This window comes from Lampetra planeri, unplaced genomic scaffold (genome assembly GCF_965212315.1).
Source record: "Lampetra planeri unplaced genomic scaffold, kcLamPlan1.2.h2 scaffold_356, whole genome shotgun sequence".
NCBI lineage: Eukaryota > Metazoa > Chordata > Hyperoartia > Petromyzontiformes > Petromyzontidae > Lampetra > Lampetra planeri.
Window position 1 is genome coordinate 22,501 of NW_027615179.1, and position 22,910 is coordinate 45,410.

Genomic DNA, 22,910 nt, shown 5'->3' on the forward strand with positions numbered 1-22,910 from the left:
CACAGACACACAGACACACACACAGAGACACACAGACACACACACAGACACACACACACACAGACACACACACACACAGACACACACAGACACATACACAGACACACACACAGACACACACACACACAGACACACACACAGACACACACACAGACACACACACAGACACACACATAGACACACAGACACACAGACACACACAGACACACACACACACACAGACACACACAAACACAGACACACACACAGACACACAGATACCCACACAGACACACACACACAGACACAGACACACACAGACACATACACAGACACACACACAGACACACAGACACACACAGAGAGACACACACACAGACACACACACAGACACACACACAGACAAACACACAGACAAACACATAGACACACAGACACACAGACACACACACAGACACACAGACACACACACAGAGACACACAGACACACACACAGACACACACACAGACACACACATAGACACACAGACACACAGACACACACAGACACACACACACACACAGACACACACACACACAGACACACACACAGACACACAGATACCCACACAGACACACACACACAGATACCCACACAGACACACACACACAGACACACAGACACACAGAGAGACACACAGACACACACACACACATACACACACACACACAGACACACACACAGACCCACACAGACACACACACACAGACACACACACAGACCCACACAGACACACACACACAGACACACACACAGACACACACACACACACAGACACACACACAGACACACAAACACACACACAGACACACAAACACACACACACAGACACACGCACACACAGTCCCTCACCGGCCGGGTTGCCGGACCCGCCGCTGACGGCGGAGGCGCGTGGCTCCGTGACGGTCCTGCGGTAGCGCTTGCGCATGCAGAAGTACTTGATGGCGAGGTAGAAGAACTCGATGACGTTGAGCAGCAGGCAGATGGCCGACACGGTGAGCATGAAGACCACGAAGACCGTCTTCTCGCTGGGGCGCGACACGAAGCAGTCGACGATGTTGGGACACGGCTCCTCGGTGCACTTGACAAGGCGCGGCAGCGAGTAGCCTCCGTAGAGGATGTAGAAGATGTACAGGCTGCCCGTCTCGAAGATGATCTGGGAGTAGGAGGGGGTGGGTGAGTGGGGGGGTAGAGAGATGTTGACTACCTCGCCTGGTGTGCAGGAGGTCGTGGGTCGATCCCGACCCTGACGATGCTTGCTGCTGTATATTTGGGGTTTACGTGTCTCTCTCTCATCATCATTATCATGGTGGTTAGGAGATGTTGACTACCTCGCCTGGTGTGCAGGAGGTCGTGGGTTTGATCCCGACACTGACAACGCCTGCTGCTGTATATCTGGAGTTTGTGTGTCTCTCATCGTCATCACGGTGGCTAGGAGATGTTAACTACCTCGCCTGGTACGCAGGAGGTCGTGGGGTCGATCCCGACCCTGACAACGCCTGCTGCTGCTGCTGTATATTTGGAGTTTGTGTGTCTCGCTCTCTCTCTCTCATCGTCATCACGGTGGCTAGGAGATGTTGACTACCTCACCTGGTATACAGGAGGTCGTGCGTTCGATCCCGACCCTGACGATGCCTGCTGCTGCTGTATATTTGGAGTTTGCGTGTCTCTCTCTCTCTCATCGTCATCACGGTGGCTAGGAGATGTTGACTACCTCGCCTGGTGCGCAGGAGGTCGTGGGTTCGATCCCGACCCTGACAACGCCTGCTGCTGCTGCTGTATATTTGGAGTTTGTGTGTCTCTCTCTCTCATCGTCATCACGGTGGCTAGGAGATGTTGACTTCCTCGCCTGGTACGCAGGAGGTCGTGGGTTCGATCCCGACCCTGACAACGCCTGCTGCTGTAGATTTGGAGTTTGTGTGTCTCTCTCTTTAATCATCATCACGGTGGCTCGGAGATGTTGACTACCTCACCTGGTGTGCAGGAGGTCGTGGGTCGATCCCGACCCTGACGATGCTTGCTGCTGTATATTTGGGGTTTACGTGTCTCTCTCTCATCATCATTATCATGGTGGTTAGGAGATGTTGACTACCTCGCCTGGTGTGCAGGAGGTCGTGGTTTTGATCCCGACCCTGACAACGCCTGCTGCTGTAGATTTGGAGTTTGTGTGTCTCTCATCGTCATCACGGTGGCTAGGAGATGTTAACTACCTCGCCTGGTACGCAGGAGGTCGTGGGTTCGAACCCGACCCTGACGATGCCTGCTGCTGCTGTAGATTTGGAGTCTGCGTCTCTCTCTCATCATCATCACGGTGGCTATGAGATGTTGACTACCTCGCCTGGTACGCAGGAGGTCGTGGGTTCCAACCCGACCCTGACGATGCCTGCTGCTGTAGATTTGGAGTTTGCGTGTCTCTCATCGTCATCACGGTGGCTAGGAGATGTTAACTACCTCGCCTGGTACGCAGGAGGTCGTGGGTTCGAACCCGACCCTGACGATGCCTGCTGCTGCTGCTGTAGATTTGGAGTCTGCGTCTCTCTCTCATCATCATCACGGTGGCTATGAGATGTTGACTACCTCGCCTGGTACGCAGGAGGTCGTGGGTTCCAACCCGACCCTGACGATGCCTGCTGCTGTAGATTTGGAGTTTGCGTGTCTCTCTCATCATCACGGTGGCTAGGAGATGTTAACTACCTCGCCTGGTGTGCAGGAGGTCGTGGGTTCGATCCCGACCCTGACAACGCCTGCTGCTGCTGCTGTATATTTGGAGTTTGTGTGTCTCTCTCTCTCATCGTCATCACGGTGGCTAGGAGATGTTGACTTCCTCGCCTGGTACGCAGGAGGTCGTGGGTTCGATCCCGACCCTGACAACGCCTGCTGCTGTATATTTGGGGTTTACGTGTCTCTCTCTCATCATCCTTATCATGGTGGTTAGGAGATGTTGACTACCTCGCCTGGTGTGCAGGAGGTCGTGGTTTTGATCCCGACCCTGACAACGCCTGCTGCTGTAGATTTGGAGTTTGTGTGTCTCTCATCGTCATCACGGTGGCTAGGAGATGTTAACTACCTCGCCTGGTACGCAGGAGGTCGTGGGTTCGAACCCGACCCTGACGATGCCTGCTGCTGCTGTAGATTTGGAGTCTGCGTCTCTCTCTCATCATCATCACGGTGGCTATGAGATGTTGACTACCTCGCCTGGTACGCAGGAGGTCGTGGGTTCCAACCCGACCCTGACGATGCCTGCTGCTGCTGTAGATTTGGAGTTTGCGTGTCTCTCATCGTCATCACGGTGGCTAGGAGATGTTAACTACCTCGCCTGGTACGCAGGAGGTCGTGGGTTCGAACCCGACCCTGACGATGCCTGCTGCTGCTGTAGATTTGGAGTCTGCGTCTCTCTCTCATCATCATCACGGTGGCTATGAGATGTTGACTACCTCGCCTGGTGTGCAGGAGGTCGTGGGTTCGATCCCGACCCTGACGATGCCTGCTGCTGCTGTAGATTTGGGTTTGCGTCTCTCTCTCTCATCATCATTATCACGGTGGCTAGGAGATGTTGACTACCTCGCCTGGTGTGCAGGAGGTCGTGGGGTCGATCCCGACCCTGACGATGCCTGCTACTGCTGTATATTTGGAGTTTGTGTGTCTCTCATCGTCATCACGTTGGCTAGGAAATGTTGACTACCTCGCCTGGTGTATAGGAGGTCGTGGGTTCCAACCCGACCCTGACGATGGCTGCTGCTGTAGATTTGGAGTTTGTGTGTCTCTCTCTCTCTCATCATCATCACGGTGGCTAGGAGATGTTGACTACCTCGCCTGGTACGCAGGAGGTCGTGGGTTAGATCCCGACCCTGACGATGCCTGCTGTTGTAGATTTGGAGTTTGCGTCTCTCTCTCTCATCATCATCATCACGGTGGCTAGGAGATGTTAACTACCTCGCCTGGTGTGCAGGAGATCGTGGGTTCGATCCCGAGCCTGACGATGCCTGCTGCTGCTGTATATTTGGAGTTTGTGTGTCTCTCTCTCTCTCATTGTCATCACGGCGGCTAGGAGATGTTGACTACCTCACCTGGTACGCAGGAGGTCGTGGGGTCGATCCCGACCCTGACGATGCCTGCTGCTGCTGTATATTTGGAGTTTGCGTGTCTCTCTCTCATCGTCATCACGGTGGCTAGGAGATGTTGACTACCTCGCCTGGTACGCAGGAGGTCGTGGGTTCGATCCCGACCCTGACGCCGCCTGCTGCTGTATAATTGGCGTTTGCGTGTCTCTCTCTCTCCCATCATCAACACGGTGGCTAGGAGATGTTGACTACCTCGCCTGGTGTACAGGAGGTCGTGGGTTTGATCCCGACCCTGCTGCTGTAGATTTGGCGTTTGTGTCTCTCTCTCTTTCCCCCCATGGTCGCGTGGATTTGTCTCCGGGTTCTCCGGTTTTCCCCTCCACGCATAGAATCAACGTCACACGTTTGGACTGCCTGGCTGTCTGCTGTATGGGTCTCTCTGGGTCTCTGTGGGTCTCTATGGGTCTCTGTGGGTTTCTGTGGGTTTCTATGGATCTCTGTGGGTCTCTATGCGTAACGGTGGGTTTCTATGGGTCTCTGTGGATTTCTATGGGTCTCTGTGGGTCTCTATGGATCTCTGTGGGTCTTCATGCGTAACTGTAGGTTTCTATGGGTCTCTGTGGGTTTCTATGGGTCTCTGTGGGTCTCTATGGGTCTATATGGGTTTCTATGGGTCTTACCTGGTAAACAAAAAATAATTTGTAAATAGTTCAGCATGTTTGAGGTTTGCAAGCCAGGTCCATAGCCTCCTGTTTCTTTTCCTGCCCCGACCTGTCCACTGTGCACGATGGAACCCACCAGGGAATTTGGACCGCCCTGGGGCGATGGAACGCGCAGTGACTGTGGCCACGTTGTAAACACCTCCACCACCACCACCGCCACCACCGCCACCACCACCACCACTGCCACCACCACCACTGCCACCACCACCATCACCACCGCCACCACCACCACTGCCGCTACCACCGCCACCACCACCGCCGCCACCGCCACCACCACCGCCACCACCACCACCGCCACTACCACCACCACCACCGCTACCACCGCCACCGCCGCCACCACCGCCACCACCGCCACCACCACCGCCACCACTGCCACCACCACCATCACCACCGCCACCACCACCACTGCCGCTACCACCGCCACCACCACCGCCGCCACCGCCACCATCACCACCACCACCGCCACCACCACCGCCACTACCACCACCACCACCACCACTACCACCGCCACCGCCGCCACCACCGCCACTACCACCACCACCACCACCACCGCTACCACCGCCACCACGCCACCACCGCCACCACCACCGCCACCACCACCACCGCTACCACCGCCGCCACCACCGCCACCACCGCCACCACCACCGCTACCACTGCCATCATCGATGCAAACCACCACCGCCACCACCACCATCACCACCACCGCCACTACCGCCAGCACCACCACCGCCACCACCACCACCGCTACCGCTTCCTACCCCCACTGTGGGTCTGCGTTCCTTCAACAGAAGAGGAGAAGGAACAGCGGCAGCACCACACCATCAACTTTCTCTCTCTAAAGAGAATCACGGTGGCTAGGAGATGTTAACTACCTCGCCTGGTGTGCAGGAGGCCGTGGATCTCTATGGGTCTCTGTCTGTCTCTATTGGTAACTGTGGGTCTCTATGGGTAACTGTGGGTCTCTTTGGGTCTCTGTGGGTCTTTGTGGGTATCTGTGGGTCTCTATGGGTCTCTGTGGGTATCTGTGGGTATCTGTGGGTCTCTATGGGTCTCTGTCTGTCTCTATGGGTCTATGTGGGTATCTGTGGGTCTCTGTGGGTCTCTGTGGGTCTCTGTGGGTATCTGTGGGTATCTGTGGGTCTCTGTGGGTCTCTGTGGGTATCTGTGGGTCTCTATATGTCTTTGTGGGTCTCTGTGGGTATCTGTGGGTCTTTATGGGTCTCTGTCTGTCTCTATGGGTAACTGTGGGTCTATATGGAGTTATGTGAGGTTATATAAGTCTCTATGGGTCTCTGTGGGTCTCTTTGGGTCTCTATGAGTCTATAGAAACACTCAGAGTATTTGCTGCTATAAATGTCCACGTGATGATGACGACGATGATCATGATGCTAAGCCCACGTGGTTGAGCTGCTGTCATTCGTGATGGTCACGGTCGCCTCTGAACAAGAGCCACTGCTACACAGAAGCTCAGTGGTGTTAGAGGTTGCGGTAACGAAACGTCACGCGGGGGGGGGGGGGGGGGGTGGAGTCTCTGCAAGAAATTGGCGGCGAATGTCTCTTTCCCGATATCCCCCGGTTTTCCCGACTCCCGGCGTTACTCCGGTGAAGCTCCCGGCGTTTGAGCCACGAGGGTGAGGGGGGGGTCCCGGTCGGAGACCGCAGATCGCAGCACCGCACGGGGGGTTGGTCCATAGGCAATGGCCGCCGCAACCGGACGACGCAGAGACCCGTAGAGATGCACAGGGATGCATAGAGATACGTGGAGACAAATAGAGACCCATAGAGATACACAGAGACGCATGGAGGTGTGTGGAGGCACGCCTAGATATATAGACACATAGAGACCCACACAGACCCATACAGAGATACATTGAGACTCGTAGAGATACGTAGAGACCCACAGAGACACACAGAGACGCATGGAGGTGTGTGAAGATATATAGACACATAGACACCCACACAGACCCATTGAGATACATTGAGACCCATACAGAGATACATAGAGACTCGTAGAGATACATAGAGCCCCACAGAGATACACAGAGACAGGAGGTCGCAACTGGGTACCCGATACCCGTACCCTACCCGATACCCGGCTACCCGTACTCGGCCAGGTACGGGTTCCCGTTTGCGACCCTGGTGCGGCCGGGTACGGGTAGGCCGTGAGTCACTGGTGAGTCACCGTTTGTCACTCAATTCGGGTAAGGTACGGGTAGGGAATGGGTATCGGGTACCCGGTTGCGACCTCTGGTCTCTGTGTATCTCTGTGGGGCTCTATGTATCTCTACGAGTCTCTATGTATCTCTGTATGGGTCTCAATGTATCTCTGTATGGGTCTGTGTGGGTTTCTATGTGTCTCTATATCTCCACACACCTCCATGCGTCTCTGTGTATCTGTATGGGTCTCTATTTATCTCGGCCGGGTACGGGTTCCCATTTGCGACCCTGGTGTGGCCGGGTACGGGTACGGGTAAGGAATCAAAACCCGTTTGCGACCTCTGACAGAGACACAGCAAGAGACGCATCGAGACCCATTAAGATGCGCGGAGACCCACAACAAGACAGCCCGATCGAACCTCGTGTCTGTGCCGCTCACCCGAAAGAGCACGCTGATGGTGTAGGTCCAGAGCAGGCCGCCCTGGATCTTGTTCTCGAATCCCTCGGGGAAGTGATGGTGCCTCGAGCGCATCTTGCGGCTGCCCACGTGCATGGCGACGAGCAGCGTCGGGGTGGTCACCACGATGAGCTGCAGCGACCAGAAGCGGATGTGCGAGATGGGGAAGAAGCGGTCGTAGCAGACGCTCTTGCAGCCCGGCTGCCGCGTGTTGCAGTCGAAGTCCTTGTTCTCGTCGGACCACACCTTCTCGGCCGCCACCACGAGCACGAGCAGCCGGAAGATGAAGAGCACCGACAGCCAGACGCGCCCGATGGCCGTCGAGTTCTTGTTCACGTCGTTCAGCACCGACTGGAGGCCGCCCCAATTCATGTTGGCGGGCGACGAGGTTTATTCTAAGATGGAGGGCGGTTTTGGTTTGGTCAGTTGTCAAAGGTTTCTTCCAAGATGGAGGGCGGTTTTGGTTTCGTCAGTTGTCAAAGGTTTCTTCCAAGATGGAGGGCGGTTTTAGTTTGGTCAATTGTCAAAGGTTTCTTCTAAGATGGAAGGGATTTTCGGTTTCGTCAGTTGTCAAAGGTTTCTTCCAAGATGGAGGGCGGTTTTAGTTTCGTCAGTTGTCAAAGGTTTCTTCTAAGATGGAAGGGGTTTTCGGTTTGGTCAGTTGTCAAAGGTTTCTTCCAAGATGGAGGGCGGTTTTGGTTTGGTCAATTGTGTAAGGTTTCTCTAAGATGGAGGGCGGTTTGGTTTGGTCAGTTGTCAAAGGTTTCTTCCAAGATGGAGGGTGGTTTTGGTTTGGTCAGCTCTCCAAGGTTTCTTCCAAGATTGAGGGCAGTTTTGATTTGGTCAATTGTGCAAGGTTTCTTCTAAGATGGAAGGGGTTTTCGGTTTAGTCAATTGTCAAAGGTTTCTTCCAAGATGGAGGGGGGTTTTGGTTTGGTCAATTGTCCAAGGGTTCTCTAAGATGGAAGGGGGTTTTGGTTTGTAAAGTTCTGAACGGTTTCTCTAAGACAAAGGGGGTTTTGGTTTGGTCAGCCCTGGGTGGCCGCTGATCTTCTCTCTATATATACACGCGAGCGTTATGGCTCATTGCTCCAGAAATAGAATGTCGTTGACGATGGGAATGAGTTAAATCACGGGAAGGCTCCCGGGCCTCCTGTCTCAGGGTCCGTCATGTTAACAGCATCGGGCCGCGATCGCGAGGATTTCGCTTGACCCCGCCGCTGTGCCCGTGAAGACGCGCGGCTCCTCGGACCTCTACCCCGATGTCTCGATGCGCGATCGAAGATTCGGGCCCTCAACTCCGCCACTAGGAGGAGGGGTGGGGGGTGGTGTCTGCGACGACGCGTGGTTTGCCGCTCATTGATTCCGATCCGGTCTTTTCCACCCCACCGGCCTCTCTGTCTGTCGGCGAACCCGCCCAAGGTTCAGACCTCGCAGTCGGTCGAACAACTGTCGTCCTGAGCGTCAATGCCCCTGAGATGATTTGCGCTCCCTAGGAGGAGCGCTCTCAGCGGCTTATGGAGATGTGTTACGATTGATTTTCTTTCTTTTATTAAACAAAACCGTAATGCGGCGTTGTTCGTATCCCTCCCCACCACGACGGCGCCGGCGGTGATCGTTATCGGCGTTGTGCGGGGGTCCCGAAACTACGGGGACATTTGCCACGATGGGGGGGGGGGGGTCGACTTTAGCCTACGGAGCCTCCTCCATCTCGTCCTCGTCAGCACACCCAGAAGTCTGGGAGTAGAAGACGCACACACAGACACACGCACACACACTACACACACACCACACACGCACACGTACGCGCGCGCACAGACAGCCGCTCCAGCTGTAAGCACAGCTCCGTGTCCCAGCTACGGTGTCATCTTCAGGCTTTTAGGACTTGAGGGCAACGCTTCACCCGTCCGTGGCTTTGTTGCTGCTGCTGCTGCTGTAGCTGTGACGATTGTCGAGATCTGTGAGGCAGCGGCAGGGGGGGGGCAAAGGAAGTTGACGAACGAAAGTTCAGTTGCCGATGCACGTGGTCTAGAGTTGAACATCTACAATGTATCACTTCTGTAATATAACTGTATCATGTGGGTAGAAATCCAAGAGACAAGATCTTAAATACAAGTTAAGGGGGGGGGGGGAGGGGCTTATCTGAATGTGGTCGTCAGGGAATGGAACGGTGGGGGGGAGGGGCGGGGCTAGAAGGGAGGTTCTCCAATTGTACCCTCCCTTCTAGCCCCGCCCACATTCAGATAAGCTCCTCCCCCCTCCCCTGAACCAGTATATATAAGATCTTGTCTCTTGGATTTCTCTTCACTTGATACAGTAAATTTGGCTGTGACGGTCCCACCTGAAGACGGAGATTTGCGTTGCCTCCGAATCGTCCGTGATTTAATTGATTAATTTTCATTTATTATTATTTTATTTTATTAATATTTCTTACCTACGTGACTTTACCGAAAAAAACCTATGAATCCTTGCGGTCACGAAAGCTTCAAATCTAGAATATTCTGTAATATAAACCAAAAGAAAGAACCAAGAATAAGATGAAATATAAATCAGCTCAAGCCTCCTGTTGGGTCACGTGACGTCTCCGTGGCCACGCCCACTCTGAACCCCTCCCCCTGTGAAAACCGACTCCGCCCCTCCCTCCTCCCTTCTCATCATCTCTCCTGCACCCCCTCGGCATCTCTCCGCTCGATTTCGATGGAAAGCTTTCGTGACTGCAGGGATTGATATTATTGGTTCTTTCGGTGAAGTCCACGTAGAAGGGAAATAATAAAATGATAAGAAGAAAACACGATCAGATACAAATAAAAAATAAAATAAAATAAAAATAAAGTAAAAGAATAAGAAAAATTATAATAAAAAAAATAAAAAAATTGTTTTGTTTTATTTTTATTTTTTATTTTATTTTTATGATTTCCCATCTACGTGACTTTACCGAAAGAATCAAGAATATGTCTCTCTGCTCCTTCTCCACGACCCTGAGGACGGCTGCTTGCGTTGTGGCCGAAACGTCGTGAGAATTATTTTATTATGTTTTATTTTATTATTTTATTATTTCCATTCTACGTGACTTTACCGAAAGAACCAAGAAGATGAATCCCTGCAGTCACGAAAGCTTTAAATCGAAATCCACGTAGGTAGACAAGCTAAATAACAGATCCACGACGTTTTTATCGCAACGCAGGCAATCGTCATCAGGTGGGACAACCACAGCGAGTTGTTCTTCTTGCTCCAAATCATGAATCCTTGTGACTGCAAGGATTCATATTCTTAGGTTTTTCGGTAAAGTCACGTAGGTAAAACATTAAAATTAATAAAAGTAAAATAAAATAAAAATCACGACGTTTCGGAGGTTGCCTCCGAAACGTCGTGATTTTTTTATTTTATTTTTATTTTACTTTTATTAATTTTAATGTTTTTACCTACGTGACTTTACCGAAAAACCTAAGAATATGAATCCTTGCAGTCACGAAAGCTTCAAATCTAGAACCTTCACCTCTCATCTCCCATCCTCTCTCTACTCTCTCTCTCTCGTTCCTTGTTCATTCCCACCCCCCACGCATTGCATCCTTGACTCTGCTCCGCTCCGAGTGGTGTGATTATCGGAATTATTGATCATCGATTCGAGTTCGCACGGAGAGGCGGGCAGAGAGACACGTGGGGTCAGCGATGACGCGCGTAACATGGCGCTGATTGTGACGTCAGCGAGTGCGATGGGGTGACGGGCCAATCGACGCCGAGAACAAAGACAAAGATCCCCCGTGTAGCCTTCATAGACTCTAGGGGGCAAGTGCTGTTAGCGAGCGCCTACGAAAGGCCGGCACGGCACACGAGGGGGTGGGTGGCCAGCACCATGCCCCACCGCCTTTGTCTCCCCAGTGGCGATGTTAACTACGCACCACACTGGATACTCATTTGAGGATGAGTCGACCTAGGTGTAAGGCCTCACTGAACCACTGCTATGTGGGAGCTTTCGATTTAAAGCTTTCGTGACTGCAGGGATTCATCTTCTTGGTTCTTTCGGTAAAGTCACGTAGAATGGAAATAATAAAATAATAAAAATAAAACATAATAAAATAATAAAGTAGAATGGAAATAATAAAATAATAAAAATAAAACATAATAAAATAATAAAGTAGAATGGAAATAATAAAATAATAAAAATTTAACATAATAAAATAGTATTATTTTATAATGTTTTATTTTTTTATTTTATTATTTCCAAATAATATTATTTTATCATGTTTTATTTTTATTATTTTATTATTTCCATTCTACGTGACTTTACCGAAAGAACCAAGAAGATATGTGGGAGCTCTTGTTCAGAAGCGATAGCATCTCAAGCGATTGAGATCGTCGTTATCATCGTGGTCGTGTTTCTTTTTCTCAGGTGACCGCTCCGGTTTTTCACCCCCTCCACCACATTCTCGAATCAACAGTCACGCGTGTCAGAGTGCGCGTGGGCTGCTGACGCTGCTGCTGCTGCCGCCGCCGCTGTGAATTTGCACGCGATGATGATGATAATGCTGATTACTCTCTGGTCCATTCGGTAAAGTCACGTAGGTATAAAACATAAAATTAAAAAAAATGAAGAAAAAAAACATAAAATAAAAAAACATGAAAAAATCACGTAAAAAAAACCGTAATTTTAAATTTAAATTATTTTTTACTTAAAGTTTTTTTTCGTGTTTTTCATTTTTTTTATTTTATGTTTTCTACCTACGTGACTTTACCGAAAGAACCAAAGAGTATGGATCCCTGCAGTCACGAAAACTTCAAATCTCGGATGATGACGCTGATGCTGATGATCCCACGTGGTTGAGCTGCCATTATTGGCGATCGTCAGAGTCGCGTCTCAGACAGAACCACGACACAGAAGCTCAGTGGAGTCTTACCTCGTACCAATAACATAGTGTCGTCTTAGTGTGGGTCTCTGTGGGTCTCTGTGGGTCTCTGTGTGTCTCTGTGGGTGTCTGTAGGTCTCTGTGGGTCTCTGTGGGTCTCTGTGTGTCTCTGTGGGTCTCTGTGGGTATCTGTGGGTCTCTGTGGGTATCTGTGGGTGTCTGTGGGTCTCTGTGGGTCTCTGTGGGTATCTGTGGGTGTCTGTGGGTGTCTGTGGGTCTCTGTGGGTATCTGTGGGTCTCTGTGGGTATCTGTGGGTCTCTGTGGGTATCTGTGGGTCTCTGTGGGTCTCTGTGGGTTTGTATGGGTCTCTGTGGGTGGGTTTCAATGGGTCTCTGTGGGTCTCTATGGGTCTCTGTGGGTCTCTATGGGTATCTGTGGGTCTCTATGGGTATCTGTGGATATTTATGGGTCTCTGTGGGTCTCTATGGGGCTCTGTGGGTTCTAAGGGTCTCTGTGAATCTGTAGAAACACGCCTTTAGAGTTGGTTGTCTGCTGCTATGAATCTCTACGTGGTGATGACGACGATGATCCCACGTGATGATGATGACGATGAGGATGATCTCACGTGATGATGATGACGATGATCCCACGTGGTTGAGTTGCCATTATTTGTGATCGTCAGGGTCGCTTCTGGACAAGCTTAGCGGGGCCTTACACCTGGTGACGTAACAAGTATAACCCGTAAAAACAAAGTTTTTCACTATAAATCCTTTATATGCGTGGCGGCTAGAGTCCTCTCGTCCTCTGGCTTGAGATGGCTGCCAACTATGGGTCAGATGATTGCATGGCAGCATTAAGCAATTGGTCATTAAATATAATATTTTTGTCCTAAAAAGTGTAAAATTTTGGAAAAAAAATTCACGAACATAAATTGTCACGCACAACGAGTCTGTGTGCAAAATGTCAGCTCGATTGGATCACGGGAAGTGGGTTAAAAAACGACCGAAAGATTTGCACGGTCGTAAGCGCGCAAGCAAGCGAACTTAATATAAAGGATTTAAAAATAGTTTAGTTTGTATATTTTTGTTTGTATGCTTTCATTATTTTCAACATAATATTTTAAATGTTTAATTTTAATTTTATTTTTTATATATTTTACATTTTTTTTAATTTTCTATCTACGTGACTTTACCGAAAGAAGCAGGGATAGAGTTGAGTTTTATTGACTTTAAACTTGATTTAAAGCTTTCGTGACTGTAGGGATTCATCTTCTTTGTTCTTTCGGTAAAGTCACGTAGAAGGGAAATAATAAAATAATTAAAATATAAACAATAAAAATTCTCACGACGTTTCGACTGCAACACAAGTAAAACATTTGAAAAAAGGTTTTTTCTTTCAAATTTGTCTGTGTGTGGGGAGTGGTGGTGCAGTGGTTAGCGCACTGTGTGTGTGTGTGGGGAGTGGTGGTGCAGTGGTTATCGCACTGTGTGTGTGTGGGGAGTGGTGGTGCAGTGGTTAGCGCACTGTGTGTGTGTGGGGAGCGGTGGTGCAGTGGTTAGTGCACTGTGTGTGTGTGGGGGAGCGGTGGTGCAGTGGTTAGCGCATTGTGTGTGTGTGGGGAGTGGTGGTGTAGTGGTTAGCGCACTGTGTGTGTGTGTGGGGAGTGGTGGTGCAGTGGTTAGCGCACTGTGTGTGTGTGGGGAGCGGTGGTGCAGTGGTTAGCGCACTGTGTGTGTGTGGGGAGTGGTGGTGTAGTGGTTAGCGCACTGTGTGTGTGTGGGGAGTGGTGGTGCAGTGGTTAGCGCACTGTGTGTGTGTGGGGAGTGGTGGTGCAGTGGTTAGCGCACTGTGTGTGTGTGGGGAGCGGTGGTGCAGTGGTTAGCGCACTGTGTGTGTGTGAGGAGCGGTGGTGCAGTGGTTAGCGCACTGTGAGTGTGTGTGGGGAGCGGTGGTGCAGTGGTTAGCGCTACGCTGCGCTACGAACCTGGCGACCCGAGTTTGATTCCTGCTCACGGCCACCAACACCACCAGTGACGATTATCCGACCCGGTCCTGGGCCTCCCTTAGGTCGACTCAGCCTCAAATGAGTACCTGGTGTAGCGGTGTGTAGTAAACATCGCCACTGGGGAGACAAAGGCGGCCGGGCGTGGTGCTGGCCACCCACCCCCTCGTGTGCCACAGTGCAGGTAGCCTTCATAGGTGCTGCTACTCGCTAACAGCACTTGCCCCTACAGTCTGTTACAGGCTACACGGGGGATCTTTGGCTGTGCTGGTTATTTTTTTTTCATGAAAAAAAGTAACAACCAGCGAACCCATTCAACGTGGAATGTGAGTCCGTCGTGGTCGAACGTTCGACCACGAGTAGGGGTCGGCACGGTTTGAACCGACTCAAACTGGTTTCAAATTGAGCAATCCAAACCAAACAGCGACGACTGAACCAAACCAAACCAAAACCAAACCAAACTAAGCTAAACCAAACCTCTTAAGTTGGCTTGAACCAAACTAGTTTGAGCCGGTTCCACCCTGTCCGAGCCAAACCGAGTCGGTTTTCGTAGCCCCAAACCAAACCGAACCAGTTCAAACAGAGCCAAACCAAACCGATTTGGTTCGGTTCAAACCGCGGTTTGGTGGTTTGAGCCAAACCGTGCCGACCCCTAACCACGAGGCAGCCACCATCTCCACCCTCCCCTCATCTCCCTCCCACTCTCCCTCCACTTTCTCCACTCTCCCACCCACTCTCTCTCCCACTCTCCCTCCACTCTCTCCCCACTCTCTCCCTCCTCTCCCCCCCCACTCTCTCCCCACTCTCCCTCCCACTTTCCCCCCACTCTCTCCCCCCCTCTCCCTCCCACTCTCCCCCTTCTCCCCCCACTCTCCCTCCCACTCTCCCCACTCTCCCCCCACTCTCCCTTCACTCTCCCCCCCACTCTCCCTCCCACTCTCCCCACTCTCCTTCCCACTCTCCTTCCCACTCTCTTATCACTCTCCCCCCACTTTCCCTCCCACTCTCCCCCCCATTCTCCCTCCCACTCTCCCCCCACTCTCCCTCCCACTCTCCCCCCACTCTCCCCACTCTCCCTTCACTCTCCCCCCACTCTCCCTCCCACTCTCCCCCCACTCTCCCCACTCTCCTTCCCACTCTCTCCCCCCCTCTCCCTCCACTCTCCCTCCACTCTCCCCCCCCCCCTCTCTCCCCACTCTCCCCCCCCCCTCTCTCCCCACTCTCCTCTCCCTCCACTCTCCCTCCACTCTCCCCCCCCCTCTCTCCCCACTCTCCCTCCCCCACTCCCCCCCCCACTCTCTCCCCCCCTCTCCCTCCACTCTCCCTCCACTCTCCCCCCTCTCCCTCCCACTCCCTCCCACTCTCTCACCACTCTCCCCCCTCTCTCCTCCCCTGCCCCTGTAGAGTGAACGCTTCACGTTTTGTTGTTGAGAATTCGCGGTTGTTTTGATTTGTTTTTGTCTTCTCATCGCTGCGGTGTTTCCCGGGGTCCCTTGCGAGTCACGATGTAAATATCCCTACGTTACACCCCTGACCTTGACAATGTCGAGCCAACGTTGAGCCAACGTAAGTCCAACATTGAAACTCCAAATCTACAGCAGCAGCAGGCATCGTCAAGGTCGGGATTGAACCCACGACCTCCTGCACACCAGGCGAGGTAGTCAACATCTCCTAGCCACTATGATGATGATGAGAGAGACGCAGACTCCAAATCTACAGCAGCAGGCATCATCAGGGTCAGAATCGAACCCACGACCTCCTGTACACCAGGCGATGTAGTTAACATCTCCTAGCCACCGTGATGATGATGATGATGAGAGAGACACACAAACTCCAAATCTACAGCAGCAGGCATCGTCAGGGTCGGGATCGAACCCACGACCTCCTGTACACCAGGCGAGGTAGTCAACATCGCCTAGCCACCGTGATGATGATGAGAGACACACAAACTCTAAATCTACAGCAGCAGCAGGCATCGTCAGGGTCGGAATCGAACACACGACCTCCTGTACACCAGGCGAGGTAGTCAACATCTCATACGCGCGCTCTCTCTCTCCCAGTGGCTGCGTGGATGTTTGTGTCTGGAACCTCCCACATTTAGAATCAAACACCACGCGTATTGGGGGGGGCATTTGGCTGCTGCTGTGAATTTCCACATGGTGATGATGCTGAATATGGTGGTGATGGTGATGATGGTTGTGATGGTGATGATGGTGGTGGTGGTGATGGTGGTGGTGGTGATGATGGTGGTGATGATGGTGGTGGTGATGGTGGTAATGGTGATGATGGTGGTGATGATGGTGGTGGTGATGGTGGTGGTTATGATGGTGGTGATGATGGTGGTGATGGTGGTGGTGGTGATTGTGGTGATAATGGTGATGAAGATGATGGTGAAGATGATGGTGGTGGTGATGGTGGTGATGGTGATGATGGTGGTCATGGTGGTGATGGTGGTGATGGTGATGGTGGTGATGGTCGTGATGGTGATGGTGGTGATGTTGGAGATGATGGTGATGATGGTGATGATGGTGGTGATGGTGATGGTCGTGATGGTAGTGATGGTGATGATGTTGAAGATGATGATGGTGATGATGGTGATGATGATGGTGGTGGTGGTGATGGGGATTACAACAGATTATGATGGTGGTAGTGATGATATGGAGAGTGGTGGTGCAGTGGTTAGTGCTACGCTGAGCTACGAACCCGGCGACCCGAATTCGATTCCCGCTCACGGCCAACACCACCAGTGACGATTATCTGAACCGGTACCTGGGCCTCCCCTAGGTCGACTCAGCCTCAAATGACGGTGTTTAAAACGACATCAAAACTGGAGAGACAAAGGCGGCCGGGTGTATGTGGCGCTGGCCACCCACCACCTCGCTACTCGCTAACAGCACTTGCCCCTGCAGTCTGCTAGAGGCTACACGGGGGACCTTTGTCTGTGTGTTCACACACACAGACGATGCAAGTTCGGACCCGTAAAGCCACGTGATGCGCGCATCGATTCACACAGCACACGTGACACACAGCACACGTGACACACAGCACACGTGACACACAGCACACGTGACATTCTAACACCACCATTGTAACCTCATTTGGCAGAAGAAAAAATATGATAATTGTTTTTTTAGCCTTTTATCTGGCAACAAAACTGACACCTTATTTTTTTACAAGGAGTCATGTTTGCATTGACCACAATACCTGCGGTCGGAATGCAAACAAAAAACACAACTCTGATAATGTATGCACTGTTACTCTTTGGTTCTTTCGGTAAAGTCACGTATAAAGATAAAATAATAAATTAAATAATAGCATACGACGTTTCGATTTCAACACAAGCAATCATCATGATGATGACTGCTTGTGTGTGAAAGAACCAAAGAGTAATTCCTGCAGTCACGAAAGCTCCAAATTTAAGATCGTATGCACTGTTCTTGAAGTTGATTGGTCCACACCCGAGACAGCTTTCCTTAGAGCCCAGTCTCACATGGTGTTGGACCAGATGACGCCATATGAGACTAGGCTCTAAGGAAAGCTGTCTCGGGTGTGGACCAATAAACTTCAAGGACAGTGCATACATTATCAGAGTTATGTTTTTTTTTTGCATTACGACTGCAGGTATTGTGGTCAATGCAAACATGACTCCTCGTAAAAAAAGGTGTCAGTTTTGTTGCCAGATAAAAGGGTAAAAAAAACAATGATCACATTCTAACACCGTTTGAGGTTGGGCTCTAAACTGCAGGGGTGGGAAACCTTTTTGTTCTGCCAAGGGCCATTTGGATATTTATAGAACATCATTCGCGGGCCGTGTAAAATGATCAACTTCAGCATTGGCCCTGTTCATATTTGATCAAACGTCTCTGTGTACTATTTGGGTCTCTGTGGGTCTCTATGGGTCTCTGTGGGTCTCTGTGAGTCTCTATGAGTTTATGTGGGTCTATGTGGGTCTCTGTGTGTCTCTGTGGGTCTCTGTGAGTATCTATGGGTCTCTGTGGGTCTCTATGGGTCTATGTGGGTCTCTATGGGTCTCTGTGTGTCTCTGTGGGTCTCTATGGGTCTCTGTGGGTATCTGTGGGTCTCTGTGCACTGTGGGTCTCTGTGGGTCTCTGTGAGTTTCTATGGGTCTCTGTGTCTCTGTGGGTCTCTATGGGTTTCTGTGAGTCTCTATGGGTCTCTGTGTGTCTCTGTGGGTCTCTGTGGGTCTCTGTGAGTCTCTATGGATCTCTATGGGTTTGTGTGGGTCTCTGTGGAACTCTGTGGGTATCTCTGGGTATCTATGGCTTCATATGGGTTTGTGTGTAACTCTGTTATTCTCTGTGGGTATCTATGTTGATGATGTTGCTGCTACTCGCAACTGCTTGTCAAGGTTTCCTCCGAGATTTATTGAATTTCGAGTCCCGCCTGCGGTTGCCTTGGCAGGGCCAGACCCAAATGATTCCGCGGGCCGGCAGACGCTCCCCAGCCCTGGTCTAAAGAAAGCAGTCTCTGGTGTGGACCAATCAGTTTCGAAGCTAATGCATCATCATACACTACCAGAGGATGTGTTTTTTTTGGATTTGCGTTCTGACCACAAGCATTGTGGCTAATGCAGAGACAATTTTTCGTAAAAACGTTTCAGTTTGGCGTTTAAACATCTTGACACAGCTGTTTTGTTGCCAGAAAAAAGGGGGGAACCCTATTCTCATGAGATGTTGACTACCTCGCCTGGTATGCAGAGGGCGGGGGCGTGAGCTCACGATATATGGGTCACTGTGGGTCTCTATGGGTCTCTGTGGGTCTATGTGGGTTTATGTGTACTATGTGGGTTTCTGTGGGTCTATGTGGGTCTCTGTGGATCTTTGTGGGTCTCTGTGGATCTCTGTGGGTCTCTATGGGTCTCTGTGGGTATCTGTGCACTATGCTGGTCTCTATGGGTCTCTGTGGGTCTCTATAGGTCTATGTGGGTCTCTATTGGTCTATATGGATCTCTGTGGGTCTCTATGGGTCTGTGTGGGTCTCTATGGGTCTCTATCGGTCTCTGTGGGTCTCTGTGGGTCTCTATGGGTCTCTGTGGGTCTCAATGGGTCTCTCTGTGGTCTCTGTGGGTCTCTGTGGGTTTCTATGGATCTCTGTGGGTCTCTGTGGTCTCTATCGGTCTCTGTGGGTCCTCTGTGGGTCTCTGTGGGTCTCTATGGGTTTTCTATGAATCTCTGTGGTCTCTATGGGTCTCTGTGGGTCTCTATGGGTCTCTGTGGGTCTCTATGTGTCTCTCTGGTCTCTATCTGTGGGTCTCTGTGGGTTTCTATGGATCTCTGTGGGTCTATGTGGTCTCTATCAGTCTCTGTGGGTCTCTGTGGGTCTCTATGGGTTTTCTATGGATTTCTGTGGTCTCTATGGGTCTCTGTGGGTCTCTATGGGTCTTTGTGGGTCTCTATGGGTCTCTCTGGTCTCTATCGGTCTCTGTGGGTCTCTGTGGGTCTCTATGGGTTTTCTATGGATCTCTATGGGTCTCTGTGGTCTCTATCGGTCTCTGTGGGTCTCTGTGGATCTCTGTGAGTCTCTATGGGTCTCTGTGGGTCTCTGTGGGTCTCTGTGGGTCTCTATGATTCTGTAGGAAACATACAGAAGAATAGGTTTGACCCTTTCTGTGACAATCCCATTGGTCCCGTTCGTGGCAGCCGACACATCGCCTCGAAAAGAGAATCTCCATAATGATTGGTTCTTTCGGTAAAGTCACGTAGAAGGGAAATAATAACAATAAAAATAAAACATAAAATAAAATAAGAATCTGCATAGCTCAGCTGGTAGAATAATCAAATTAAACATTCTTTGGAAGAACGTCATCATCAGCCAGACGGGGTGTTGACTGCTGTGTTGGCCGGCTCTCTGTGCTGTGTCGCATGGCGTTTCTAAGTTCATCCGGTTTGTGTTTTCTCATTCATTCGGTTCCTGATGACAGCTGCTTGCGTTGCGATCGAAACGTCGTATTCGATTATTGTTGTCTGATTTCATTTGACCACGTGACTTTACCCGAAGTAGACCAAAGAGGGATTCCCGTAGTGACGAAAGCTTCAAATAAAGTTTTAAAATAAACAAAAATATCGTTTAGTTATTATTTACAAATGTGTCGTAACCCTCCACCACCCGACACGGCCAATCAGCAGAAAAAAGTGTCGCGTTTACAAAGGGACTTTGTAAACGTCTGTGAACGTGACACATTTACAAAAGGAACTTTGTAAAAGTGGCACATTTACAATGTCCTTTGTAAATGTGTCACGTTCACAAACATTTACGAAATTAACTTTGTAAAAGTGACACGTTTTTTTACCGATTGCCCGTGTCAGGTGGTGGAGGGTGACGACACATTTATAAATAATAACGCGATCTGAACCCCCCCCCCCCCAAAACAAACTTTATCATGAATAATATTTGGGTCGCGAAAGCCTGCCACGTGTCAAACTGGTTTAGTTTAGTTCGCATTTGCTTAACTCTCCTTTCGATCTGCACTCGTGTCGCGTCTGCTGTGGTTGTCGTAGCATTCTGCAGGGCGTCTGTGAGTGAAAGGAGCTTCACAGATCATCGGATTTCTCTTGCGGTGATAATAAAAATGTGTTGATTCTCACGGCTGTGCACGTCAAACATGACCTCGTCACGGGATCAACGCCACAATCACCACACCAGCATCATCACCATCATCATCACATACATCACCACCATCATCATCCGTAATATCGTCATCAGCACCACCACCACCATCATTTCATACAATGCACAGTCACCATCAGCATCTACATCATCATCACATACAAAGACAAAGATCCCCCATATAGCCTTAACAGACTGTAGGGGCAAGTGCTGTTATCGAGCACCTATGAAGGCCGGAACGGCACACGAGGGGGTGGGTGGCCAGCACCACGCCCGACCGCCTTTGTCTCCCTAGTGGCGATGTTTACACGCCGCACCAGGTACTAACTTCAGGCTGAGTCTACCTAGGAGAGGCCCAGGTACCGGTTCAGATAATCGTCACTGGTGTTGGCCGTGAGCGGGAATCGAACTCGGGTCGCCGGGTTCATAGCGCAGCGTAGAGCTAACCACTACACTATCGCTCCCCACCATCATCACAGACATCATCACCATTACCACATACATCATCACCATCACTAGCATCATCACATGCATCATCACCACCACATACACCATCACCACCATCATCACCACCACCATGACCACCATCACCGTCACCACCATCATCATCACCACCACCACCACCATTCATAGTCACCACCACTACCACCACCACCATCATCATCATCATCACCACCACCACTACCAGCACCATCATCATCATCATCACCACCATCACCACCACCACCATCATCATCATCATCACCACCACCACCACTACCACCACCATCATCATCACCACCATCACCACCACCATCATCATCACCACCACCACCACCATCATCATCACTACCACCACCACCATCATCATCAGCAGCCCCATCAGTTAAAGCACATCATCACGATCACCAATTCTAACAATGGGCCGATAAAACCCGTACCAACAAACCCCCACCCCAGTATGAAAGGCCACTCGGCACGCGCGTGCTCATGCCGAGGCTCGTCCCGCACCCGCCATAGGAACGTGGAATGTCCCACCACACCTGGGTAAACTTATAGCAGCGTCGGACGCGAAATGTTCCAGAACGCGGCTCGCAAAAGTTTGGCGGAAAACCTCCGCACGGATGGAGCTCCGCAAGCCCCTTCTCACCTCGTCCACCTTCTCGTCCACCACCTCGTCCACCACCACCTCCTTGTCCACCACCTCCTTCAGACGTTCTTGAAGTCCCGTGAAGAGGTGAAAGTGGATTTGAAGTGATTCCTTCCTGGAAGCTGTGTGGAGCGGTGCGTCTCGTTCGCTCGCTCCGTGTGAACTTTAAAGAAGTTTCTAAATCTGCGTGTGTGTCTCTCTCGCTCTCTCTCTCTATGTGACGGTTTAGAAAAGTTTCCAAATCTGTGTGTCTCCCTCTCTCTCTCTATGTGAAGGTTTAGAAAAGTTTCTAAATATGTGCGTGTCTCCCTCTCTCTATGTGAACGTTTAAGCAGTTTCCAAATCTGTGTGTCTCTCTGTGGACGCTGAAAAAAGTTTCCAAATCCGTGTGTGTGTCTCTGTGTCTCTGTTTCTCTCTCTCGCTCGCCCCCTTCTCTCCCCCTCGCTCTCTAGCTACGGAGGAGGAGGAGGAATCTGCTTGGGTGCGGTGGTGACGCCAGAGCCCACACCAAGGCAAAGGTCCCCCGTGTAGCCTTGGGCAGACTTTGTGATTTTTTTGGGGGGGCGGTGGGTAAAGTGCCCTGTGAGTAGCCACCCACTGTGCAGCAGCAGCAGCGCTAACGATGAAGGACAAGGAGAGACACAGACAGACAGAGAGAGACAGAGACACAGAGAGACAAAGAGACACAGAGAGAGACAGAGACACAGAGAAACACAGATACACAGAGAGACACAGAGACACAGAGAGAGAGACAGAGACACACAGAGACACACAGAGAGACACAGAGAGACACAGAGAGAGAGACAGAGACACAGAGAGACACAGAGAGACAAAGAGACACAGAGACATACAGAGAGACACAAAGAGAGAGACAGACAGACAGAGAGAGA

The 22,910-nt window shown here is 50.9% G+C and overlaps 1 protein-coding gene across 1 annotated transcript in view; it reads right to left on the reverse strand.

Annotated features, from left to right (window-relative positions):
* The window catches only part of LOC144740948 (gap junction beta-2 protein-like), a 27,155-nt gene extending 4,611 nt beyond the window's left edge, over positions 1–22,544 (reverse strand). Inside the window, 3 exon segments of the mRNA XM_078623639.1 lie at positions 872–1,175; positions 7,399–9,374; positions 22,020–22,544. Coding sequence (XP_078479765.1) covers positions 872–1,175; positions 7,399–7,788 — 694 coding nt within the window. The 5' untranslated portion in view covers positions 7,789–9,374; positions 22,020–22,544.
* Positions 22,545–22,910: the final 366 nt, after the last annotated feature.